Source organism: Orycteropus afer, unplaced genomic scaffold (genome assembly GCF_000298275.1).
Source record: "Orycteropus afer afer isolate SDZICR_OR568_19922 unplaced genomic scaffold, OryAfe1.0 scaffold00033, whole genome shotgun sequence".
NCBI classification, from domain to species: Eukaryota; Metazoa; Chordata; class Mammalia; order Tubulidentata; family Orycteropodidae; genus Orycteropus; species Orycteropus afer.
In genome coordinates this window covers 15,367,401-15,379,699 of record NW_006921620.1, presented here as the reverse complement: position 1 = coordinate 15,379,699, position 12,299 = coordinate 15,367,401, and the positions used below count along the sequence as shown (strand labels likewise).

General features: G+C 38.1%; 1 protein-coding gene across 1 annotated transcript in view; it reads left to right on the top strand.

Annotated features, from left to right (window-relative positions):
* Positions 1 to 9,552, top strand: part of DBT (dihydrolipoamide branched chain transacylase E2) — a 76,402-nt gene extending 66,850 nt beyond the window's left edge. Inside the window, exons 7-10 of the mRNA XM_007936100.2 lie at positions 3,026 to 3,103; positions 4,695 to 4,886; positions 5,020 to 5,091; positions 9,385 to 9,552. Of these exons, the coding sequence (XP_007934291.2) occupies positions 3,026 to 3,103; positions 4,695 to 4,886; positions 5,020 to 5,091; positions 9,385 to 9,552 (510 nt within the window). The remainder of the gene's footprint in view (positions 1 to 3,025; positions 3,104 to 4,694; positions 4,887 to 5,019; positions 5,092 to 9,384) is intronic.
* Positions 9,553 to 12,299: the final 2,747 nt, after the last annotated feature.

Genomic DNA, 12,299 nt, shown 5'->3' with positions numbered 1-12,299 from the left:
AAGTGGGAGGGGAGCTGTTGCATTGTGGTAAACTGTGGTCAATGACATGAGACAAAGTATATGTGAACTGCTGTATGGAAAGTGAATTTGCTCTATAAATCTTCACCCAAATCAAAATTTTAAAAAAACAACTACATCTTTGGAGAGAGACCATAGAGAAAGTCATTATTATCAGCCAGAACAAGTCCAAGGGCTGTCTGCAGAAAACACCATCAATTGCTTACTTGCAAGTTCAAGTTGAAGCTGAAGAAAATAAAAATAAGTTCACAAGAGCCAAAGTACAACTTTGAGTATATCCCACCTGAATTGAGAGACATTTCAAAACTAGAGTTGACGCATTGAACACTAATGACTGAAAACCAGATGAATTATGGGATGGCATCAAGGACATCAAATATGAGGAAAGCAAAAGGTCATTAAAAAGACAGGAAAAAAAAATACCATCATAGATGTCAGAAGAAATTCTGACAAAAGGAAGAAAGAATGAAGAAAAAGAGCTGAACAGAAGATTTCATGGGGCAGCTCAAGAAGACAAAGTAAAATATTAAAATGAAATATACAAAGACCTGAGATTAGAAAACCAAAGGGGAAGAACATGCTTGGTGTTTCTCGAGATGAAAGACCTGAAGAAACAATTTAAGCTTCAAGTTACAATGCTGAAGGTTTCTAAGGGCAGAATACTGAATGCCACAGGAAGCATTAAAAGAAGACGGGAGAAATACAGAGTCACTGTACCAAAAAGAATTGGTCAAAATTCAGCCATTTCAGGAAATAGCGTATGATCAAGAGCCGATGGTATTGATGGAAGAAATCCAAGCTGCACTGAAGGCATTGAAAAACAAGGCTATAGGAATTGGCAGAATACCCACTGAGATGTTTTATCAAATGGATGCAGTGTTGGAGGTGCTTACTCATTAATGCCAAGAAGTTTGGAACAACTGCTTGGCCAACCGACTGGAGGAGATCCATTTTTGTTCCCATTCCAAAGAAAGATGATCCAACAGTATGTGGAAATTATCTGACAATATCATTATCACACAAAAGTAAAATTCTGCTGAAAATAATCCTGCTACTGTTTGTAGCAGTGCATAGGCAGGGAATTGCCAGAAATTCAGGATTGATTCAGAAGAGGATGTGGAATGAGGAATATCATTGCTGATGTCAGATAGATCTTATCTGGAAGCAAAGAATATCAGAAAGGTATTTACCTGTGTTTTATTGACTATGGAAAGGCATAAATGACTGTGTGCATCATAACAAATTATGGATCACACTGTGAAGAAAAATTCCAGAACACTTAATTGTGCTGATGAGGAACCTGTACATAGACCCAGAAGCAGTCTTTGAACACAATAAAAGGATACCGTGTGGTTTAAAATCAGGAAGAGTGTGTGTCAGGGTTGTGTCCTTTCAACATACGTATTCAATCTGTATGCAGAGCAAATAATCCAAGAAGCTGGAGTATATGAAGAAGAATGTAACATCAGGATTGGAGGAAGACTCAGAAACAACCTTCAATAGGCAGGTGACACAACCTTGCTTGCTGAAAGGGAAGAGGACTTGAAGCATTTACAGGTGAAGATCAAAGACCTTTAGTATAGATTATACCTCAGCATAAGACAACTGGACCAATAAGGAACATCATGATAAAATATTGATTGAGAAATAACTGAAGTTGTCAAGGATTTCATTTTACTTTGATCCACAAACAACACCCATGGAAACAGCAGTCAAGAAATCAAACAATATATTGCGTTGGGCAAATCTTCAAAAGACCTGTAAAGTGTTAAGCAGAGATGTCATTTTGAAGACTAAAATGCACTTGACCCAGGCCATGACATTTTGAGTTTCCTCATATGTGAAAGCTGGTCAATGATCAAGAAAGACTGAAGAAGAATTGATGGATTTGAATTATGATGCTGGTGAAGAATGTTGAATATACCACGGACTGCCAGAAGAATAAACAAACCTGTCTTGGAAGAAGTACAGTCAGAATGCTTCTTAGAAGTGAGGATGGGGGCACTTCATCTCAAGTACTTTGGTTATGTTATTAGGAGGAACATTGCCTGGAGAAAGACATCACGCTTGGTAAAATAAGGGTCATTGAAAAAGAGGAAGACCCACATCTAGATGCATTGACACAGTGGCTGCGATAATGAGTTCAAACATAGTAGCAATTGTGCAGGTCCAGGCAGTGTTGTTCTCCTGTACATGGGGTCGGGATGGCTCAGAGAGGACTTGATAGCACCTAAGAACCACTCACAACAATGCAGCAAAGGAACGTGTCAAGATGAGAAACTAGAGAGGGAGAGATTAGGAAGAAGGCAGAGAAGAGAGATTAATAAATAATAAATTAATAAATGTTGTTATTTTGTTGTTATTTGCCGTCGAGTCGGCCCCGACTCATAGCGACCCCTCCTTGGGTTTCCGAGGCAGTATCACTACGGAAGTACATTCCACAGAAATAAATTAATAAATAATAAGTATATTGATAAATAAAACTAAAATATTGATCACTTAATGAATGCAAATTAAGTGACATTTGGGCTGTAAAGTAAAAATGTTGGTGTCAGCTCTGCCTTTACTGGCTGAGGACATCAGGTAGCCAGTAACAGTCACTGCTCTTATTACTTCTTTCTGCACAGGAAAGGAGCTTACCTACTTATTTGTACTTTAATTCAAAGTGTATTTTTGAACTACAGGTTTACTTCTCATGGAAATACTAAGACTACATGTTATTAAAAGTCCAAAGACATTTTCTTTGCAACTGTGATCAGTTTGTATAGTTATTTGGAAAATCTCTTTGATGTTTACAAGCAGCCTGGCTATTTTATCTTTGATTCTTAAATGATTAGGTTGACCTAGTCCTGCACTGCTTGAAGGTTACATTGGGAATAATAGGCTTGAAATTAAATTCAGCACAAATAAGACGTCTGTCATTCCTTTATACCTTGTCTTTTGGCTTTGAATCCTCTATCCCTCTGAAGAAAAAGTACTAAGATGGAGTTTTCTTTCTGTTAAATAGGCTGCTTCCTTGGGATTACTACAGTTTCCTATTCTTAATGCATCTGTGGATGAAGACTGCCAAAACATCACATACAAGGTTGGTTATGCATTATGTAAATGTTCTTGTTAAAAACAGAAAATATTGCCTGTAGCTTAGAGATGCTTCTAATGCTCAAATAGTGATCTTTTTTTTTAGACTAGAATTAAAGGTCTGGGATAAAATACAGTGAAACCTGTGAGACCTGGACTTCCTTGTTTTTCCAGGTCTTGCACGTTCTCTGCCTTTGATAGAGTATGGTCTTACCACTTTTCTATTGCTCTATTTAGTGGAAAATATTTGAATTTTCCTTCTCTGCCAGGTTTTTGCCTAACACATGATTCAGCTTTCTTAGGTTTTAGTGTATTAAAGTATAATTTTTTGTTTTTACTCATTAATGATACTGTTCAAATATGCAGATTTCCATTTTAAGTCCTTTTAGTTTTCTGTTTAAGATAATGGAAATACACAGCTGTGAGACAATGGATTATGTTACATACAGTACATCTCCTCCCCTCAAAAGACAAAAGCTCTCTCAGAATTTTTAAAACAAGAATCATTTACAAGAGAAAAGTAATGAATATTTGAATTCAGTTTGAATGAACTCTCCTGACTGGAGTGAAAGTTTACTAAGATTGATAACTCTTTTTGGGCTATGAATCCTTATTTACATTTCTCATTAGAAATATATATGTTAATATATTCCCATATATATGATTAATACAGAAAGACTTTGCAAACATAGTTGATTTTCTGTTTTATATGAGAAGCTATTTATATTTATTTTAATAATTTCCCATTAAATGTGTATCTACTCACCTATTAATAAACATTTTGATTATTTGCAATTTCTCAAACTTAGAAAGAGATATACATTCCATACGTATCTCTACATATAGTAATTCCTGGGTTACAAACATCCAACTCATGGACAACTTGGACTTGTCCTTTAATGTTGCATAAATTTGCCTTCACATTGAAATGATGGGACCAACCCCAACTCACAAGAAATTTTTCATCACAATCACCTTTTCTTGCACTAAAGTGAGGCTAAATAAGAATCACATGCACCTATTCTGATTTATCTGCAAATTTGACTTAAAGACACTTAGGAGTGGATCACATTCAAGACATCGGAATTGTCTGTCTTCTGCATTTATCTCCTTAGCATAAATTTTTATAAATGGGATTTTTGGAGGCATATTGTTAAATATGGGAGCTCTGGTAGTGCACTTGACTGCTAACCAGAAGGCTGGCGGTTCAAACCCATCAGCCACTCCTCGGAAGGAAGATGGGGCAATCTACTTCCATAGTGATACTGCCTCGGAAACCCAAGGAGGGGTCGCCGTGAGTTGGGCCCAACTCGAAGGCACATAACAACAACAACAACAACAATTGTTAAATATTCTTCAGAAAGTCTATAATAGCTTATATTCATTCCCACTAACAACATAGAAAAATGGCCTGTTGCCCTATGTTCTTGTCAGTAAATTATTATCTTTCTCAAAAAATTTTTAAAAACTTATTTAAAAGCATATTTTTAGTCACTGCCAATCTTTTGATCATTGTTCTCAAAGACATTGTAAGTTGTTCCTTCCTTTCCTGTTAGCTTATTTATTAAAAGCCCTACTATATAATTTTTATTTTTTAGGCTTCTCATAATATTGGGATAGCAATGGATACTGAGCAGGGCTTGATTGTGCCCAATGTGAAAAATGTTCAGATCTGCTCTATCTTTGAGATTGCCACTGAATTGAACCGTCTCCAAGAGTTGGGCTCTGCAGGTCAGCTCGGAACTGCTGAACTTACAGGAGGGACATTTACTCTTTCCAATATTGGATCAGTGAGTAATACAGTGTTCATATTCATAAACCATAGCTTAAGGTTTCTGATCACATGGTCATTTAAAATACAAAATGTCCTCTGCCATTTGAACTCCCAAAGCTTAAGTTTTTACTCTTCCACTTTTTTTTCAGATTGGTGGTACTTATGCCAAACCAGTGATATTGCCACCAGAAGTAGCAATTGGGGCTCTTGGATCAATTAAGGTATGTTTTTCAATAATTGAAAAAACAAGTTTTAGGCTAATTGGAGGAGAGGTAAACACAAAGAAGAGAACTATTTCTGAGGTTCTCCCTTCACTCTGTAGGTTTGAGTTTGCAAAGTTTGACTCAGTAAGCCTATTATTTCTTCCTAAGTGCTAGGCCTGAAATTCCAATAGCTGCCTCTGAATATAATAAATGGTGGTGATTTTGGCTTGTTTCTGTATGGATCAACCACTGCGGATTATGCCAGGTACAGATGGGGGGTTCTTTAGGGATAAGCACAAATGCAGCCATTTTGCTTCTCTCAAAATATTATCTTTATTTCAAAATACCAAAGAAAAATAGTAGCCCCATCAAATTATTTGTAACAAAGTGAGACACTATTTAGAGCATTTCCCTCAAATATTACTCTGTTTAAAAAGCTTTGGGAGTGCTAATTAAAGATTCAGATTTCTGGGCCTTGACGTAGAGCCCCTAGAACTTATGTTTTAAACAAAAACACAGGTGGTTCCAACACAGGTAGATCTGTGGTCCTGTTTAGGAGACACTGATTTAGAGTAAGGGTTGCAGTGGTTCTTAACCTTGGCTGTGCATTAGAGTCCTCTGGGAAGCTTAAAAAAAATTGTGCTCAAGCTTTGCCCACACCAACTAAATCAGAATTTTAGGGGATAGAGCCTAGGCCTCTCTACTAACTCATTTGAGAACCAATGACTTAAATGAAAAAGCTCTTGGATAACATTTTGATACCACCTTTATTGAATATCATTTGTTATTAATCACTATACTCACCTTGGTTTTGTTCTTCATGATTTAAAGAGAACCTTTCTTCTTCTTCATACTTAATGCTTCCACACTGAACATCTCTGGACTTGTCTTTCATGAGTTTACTTTTTATGTTGGCATCCCAAACCTTCACAAACACTTTCATTCAGCTTTGATCTGCTTTCAGGCAGGTTGTGCATTGGCTGCTAAGTTACTCCCATTTCCTAGTATCCACTTTCTCTTCTGGCAAACAGAGGAGATATGGAGAAAAGGCAATAAGGTATAGCACTTTTGATCACAGCATGAGACCATTCTTTCCAGACTAGGATTTTCTGTAAGTGACAATAACTTCTCTCATTTATTCTCTTTCCAACAAGAATTCAGTATTTGAGTCTCACAAAATTCTTCTTGCTTCCTACAATTTCCACATCATCACACCTATTTGACAAATACGGGTTTATTTTCCTTAGCGAGCTTTCTTTTCTTCTCAATTCTTTAGATACATTTTTATAAAATCACTTTACCCATGGTGTCTTCAACCTATGAAGCATAGTTCTTAGCATATAAATCTTCACAATGATTTAATTTGTTGGATTGTGACAAATAGTATTTAATTCCTCTCTCCCTTTATGAATTCTTTTCTCCCTTTATCACTCCTTTGCTATTCTCTGTTTTCATTATACATTTTTAGACATATTTCTTTTTATTTTTTTATTGTGATTAGGTGAAAGTTTACAGAGAAAATTCATTTTCCATACAGTAAGTAGTTCATACACATTTTGTTTCATGACATTGACTGCAATTCCCCCACAATGTAAGAGCTCTCTTCCCACTTCTTCCCTGTAGTTACCTCTTCCCTGTATCCTTCCCTCCCTTGCACTCCTGTTCCCTGAGCTAACTCCCTGTGCAAACACTGCCCTTCTGTTCTCCTACGATTGATCTCTCCAAGGAGTGTATCTACCTGATGTAAATGTTCACCCCATATACCTATTTATTGTTTGGCTGGAAGCCACAGGAGTCAGTTTAGTTTCGGACCTGAAGGTTAACTAGGGCCATAGTCTCTGAGGTCTCACCAGGCTCTATCAGACCAGCAAACCTGTTTCTTTTTTTTTTTTTAATGATTTTGAGTTTTTCCACATTGTTATTCCACTCTTTCCAGGATCTCCTGCACCGATCCCCCTTTAAGCGATTGACAGTGGTAGCTGGGCACCACCTAGTTCTGGTCTCATGGTCATATGCTGAGGATCATATGGTCTACTAGTCCCTTGGACTAATTGTTTCCATGCATCTTTTGTTTTCTTTATTCTTCTTTGCTCTGGACAAGGAGAGACCCATTGTTGCATCTAGATGGCCATTTGTAAGCATTTAAGACCACAGTCGTTACTCACCAAAGTAGGATGTAGAACAATGTTATGCCAGTTGAACTTGATGTCCCCCACGACCATGGTCCTGAGCCCACAAGTCCAACTGATCACTCCCTCATGGTAGCTGGCCATGGCCAAGAAGCCACCCCAACCTTGGCCCTAGTCAACTCTACTCTATACCCAGACATTCTTACAGCACATACAAATACACTTGTAGAAACATTGTCTGCCAACCCTACACATGGTCATGAGCATGTTTTTAAACATCTTGTTGCTAAATTGTTGTTGAGTAACCTCCATTCCAAACCTGTTGCCCTCGAGTCAGTTCTGACTCATGGTAAGCCCGTGGGTTACAGGGGAGAACTCTCAGTCATTACAGACGCAGATTGCTGGCCTTTTCTTCTGTGGCACTGCTGGGTGGTTCAAATTGCCAACCTTTGGGTTGGTGGTTGTGTGCAAACCATTTACACCACCCAAGGAGCTCTGAGTAATCTCTGTGTTAATTCTGAGTCTTATCTTCCTTGCGCTAGACAAGACAGTCAATCATTGGAGCACCTGGAACACTTTCATTTTGGCTTGTAGAATAGCACGCTGTCCTCGTTTTCCTCCTGTCTCACTTCCCATTCCCTCTGAGTCTTCTTCACCCATGCCTCCCCACATTTTCAATATCTAAACATTGGCATGCCCTGAAGCTCACTCCTGACCCTGTTCTTTATTTATACCTAATCCCTTGATGGTCTGATCCATTCATATGCTGATGTTCTTAGGTTGACATCTCCAGGTCTGACCACCTCTTTGAACCACAAACAGACATAAACTGACTGAATGTCTAATAGGCATCTTGAATTTTAACACAACTGAGCCCTTGCTTCACCATCCCCTGCTCTCAAACTTGCTGTACCCCTTTTCCAAAAACAGACCAAACTCACTGCTATCAAGTCGATCCTGACTCATAGTGACCCCTTCTTGGGTTTCCGAGGCTATATCTCTACGGAAGTAGATTGCCCAGTCTTCATTCCAAGGAGTGGCTGGTAGGTTTGAACCACCAGCCTTCTGGTTAGCAGTCAAATGCCTTAGGCACTATGCCACTAGAGTTCCTTCTATCCCTTTTGGTGAATGGTTATTCTGCTTAGAAACCTCCAGTGACTCCATATCACTCAGAATAAAAGGCCAAATACCTACAATGGCCATACACTGGTGGTACTTGGAGTGTGATCCAGACCCCTATTGATCCATGACTACTGTACCTGAACTGTGAGGAGATAAATACAGAAAGGGAAAACAGGGCTTAGAAACTTGGGCAGCAATTTGACAGAATGATTTTACATCTGTTGAATCTAATAGTAAATATTAGGGCTTGTATTTTATGTCATTTAATTTCATTTTTCTGGTAATTTATTTTTTATGTGTTTGAGTTTGGTGCAGTGAATTAGAAATTTGGAAGGAAAAAAAAAAAGACCTTTACCAAAGACAGCTTGCAAAGAATAATGATGTGACCCACCTTCAGCCCTCTCCATCTGTGACCTCACTCATCTCCCACCACATACTGCTGCCGTCCACGGCAGCTACCCGCTACTGTGCTGTTGCTCCAACACTCCTGTCCTGCTTCTCCTCAGTCTCTTCCTCCAGGTACCCTTTACTGAGGATACCTCTAGGTGAGCCTTTCCGTGCTCGGCCTGTCAGCAAATGACACCTGTCCCCTACCTCCACCCCTGCCAAACCTCTCTATCCCTTTTCCAAACTTCTTTGTTTTTCTTTGCACTTTTCACCATTATGTATTTTTATTTAGTTAATTGTCTCTTCCCTTTAAAGTGTAAGCTGTGAGAAGATAACACCTGTGTTTTGTCTAGCCCTAGAGCCAAGAAGAAAGATACCTAGCACCTAGTAGATGTTTTATAAATATTTGTAAAGTTATTGAAGTCTAAGATAACATTTAATATAGGTATGGAACTTATACAGAGGACAGGAAATAACTTGGAGAAACAGAAAAATTGAGGCATGTACACAAAAAAGTAATGGGAAAAGTAAGAACATTTTCAGAAGCCACCAGGATAACCATTCCCTTCCTATTGCAGGGAGGGGGATTATCTGATCTTAAGGCACTGGTATTGTTAGAACTTGAGCATTGAACAAGTGAAAGTTTACTCTTTGTTCTTTTCATTATTTTTAGAGCCTTCCTCGATTTAACCAGAAAGGAGAAGTATATAAAGCCCAGATAATGAATGTGAGCTGGTCAGCTGATCACAGAGTCATTGATGGTGCTACAGTGTCCCGCTTCTCTAATTTGTGGAAATCCTACTTAGAAAACCCAGCTTTTATGCTACTAGATCTGAAATGAAGATGGATAAGACATCCTTGAACTTTTTGGACTTCCAAAGAATATGTAAAGCTTAGCTGTGACAGCACATGTTTTTGATTGCAATTTGTATAATAAATGATTTATATTGTATGATCAAGGTTCTAAGGGAAAATATTCATTGCTATTCTGTTAGACTTTTTTACTGAAAGTGAGTAATGGTGTGATTGTTCTCCTGGGCTGTCCTGTTACATATTATAGGTCATAGTGTGACTTTAGTATGCTGTTGAGGTCTTTATGTCAATGGATTGAAATTGGCAAGAACATCACGTTAATGTTACTAAAAGACATGTAGCCATATACAGTATTTGCTCTGTTCCTTTTTTTCTTTTTTAACTGACTCTTGATGAAACTTTTCACTCAGCTACTCTTAGTTGGGAAAAGGAATTTATATACAAAAATGTTTTCCTATTTCCCCACAATAAGACAAATAATTATGTAAAATAAGTGCAATTATACTTATTTTTACAGTTATCCAGGAGTATATTCTTTATCAAGATTATCATCTATAAATGTCTTATTTATGTAAATTAACATCTTTTGAAACATAGACTTATAAATGGATCATAAAAATATTCTGTTTGTTATAGTTTTATAATCACTAAGACTATGAAAAAGTATTAGTTTAAGACAAATAAACTTTCAGAATTTTGGTAATATTTTGGTGTTTTGTTGGGAAAACTTTACCTTCACAAATTTGTAGCAGCCTCTAGCATTTTCTTATATTCAGAAATCTTTTGCCTTTTTACATTCTTGGCCATCAGCTGAAAAATAGGATAAAAAATTGAGGTCTATTCTATCCTCCATATCCCAAGTGGGAAAGTGAATATAAAATAGTAAATTTCATACAGAAATGAAGGTATAATGATCATTTCATTAGAAGCCCACTATCAGAAATGGTATCAGAATGTATATAGTCCAAAATTTTTATTTTTATTCTGAAATCCAAGTTGTTTCTAATACTGTCTATATGAGTATTATATGCCAAATTTATTTGTTCAAATGAAGTGTTGCAACAGAAAAAAATAGTTTTGATGTCCACTTGATTTTTTACAAAATGGAAATAATTGTTAAATCACAAAATAATAAATAATTCAGATAATAATGATACAAAGGAAATAAAACCATCCATAATCCCACCACTATTAATATTTTAATCATTGCTTGAACAATTTCTCTTAGAAAGATCAGCACAAGGCCAATCCCCATGAGGTGGAGGTTAAAAATGTCCCAAATGTCCAAAGTACTATGCCACTCCATCATTTCAGACATTAACTCTTCCTCTTCCTCCCAGTAATCTCCCCCGTCTTAGGGTTCTGTATTTTGCTGTAACGCCTCACAGAACTCACAGACACCCAAGGGATCATCTCACATAGTAGCGGTGGAGGCTGGCGAGTCCCAGGTCTGTGAGTGGGTCTGGAGGATCCTCCCAATTCTCAGGGTTTGATGAACCTCTATCAGCAGATCAGATGACGGCTGTTGTCCCAAATCCAGGGGTGAGATGAGGATGAACCAAAACACAGAACCAGAACAAGAGGAGGGTGAACCTTCCCAGGAAATTCGTAGGTATACCCTCAAGGAAGCTAAGGGTGGTGATTTGAGTTATACCCTCCAGCAAGGTGGAACTCAAGTTATATCCCACCTGTGCTGCTCCAACAGAAATAACCCAAGTGGATGGCTTTAACAATCAGCAGCTACTCAGTTGCTCACAGCAAATCCCACCACAGAGCTGATTGTCAGTCATCATAAGGAATGACTACTACCAGCTGCCCAGCCAAGTTGATACACAACCTTAATTACCACACCACCCTAAATAGGCATGGATAATAGGATTTACAACACATCACAAAATGGAAGATAATGGCTAGAAGGGCCACATCGAGCAGTTCACCACAATCATGTACCTGTATACATAGCTGTTCTTTTTATAAAAATCAGTCATACTATAGCTATTTTATAATTTGATTTTTTAAATTTAACAATATATTATGAGTAACTTTACATGTTGTGGTACTTATGTTTGTGTGTCAACTTGGCTGGGCCTGGTTGAGTGGCTGGGCAGCAGGTGGTAGTTATTCCCCATGATGAGACTGGCAATCAACTCCATGGTGGGATCTATCACAAGCAGCTGAGTAGCTGCCTTTGGGCTGTGGTCTGCTTCCTGTATTTAAGGAGAGGCCTTGGGAATGGTCTCTAGCCTTTGGCACACTTGGACCCTGCATGTAGCTGTGTCATTGCTCAGCAGCCTGCCATGCTCTGCTGACCTTGGGACTTACAATGGACTTAAGTTAATGGCCTGCCGTGTGGTTTGGTAACATCAAGACTGTGCCTTTTTACTTGTCAACCTTGGGGCTTCTCAGCCTCAGCAGCCAGCAGCTGTCTGAGTGAAGAAATGGCTCTAGCTCCAGTGGGCCAGGAGCAGGAGGCAGAGCTGGACCCCACGGTTGAGGGGCTTTCACCTAGCCCCTAGAGCCTGGCACTTTGACTTTGGCTTAAAGCCTCCAAATTGTAAGAATAAACTCTTGTTTGTTAAGGCCATCCCATTTGTGGTATATTCTTGTCAGAGTGGCACTAGGTAACCAGAACACATGTCAATAAACAATTCTACATTATCATTTTAAATGGCTGCATGCTATTTTATTATATGCATTTAATCATACTTATTATTTTTTTTTTTAAATACTCAAATACTTATTTTAAAAAAAACTCCACTATCATCGAGTCAGTTC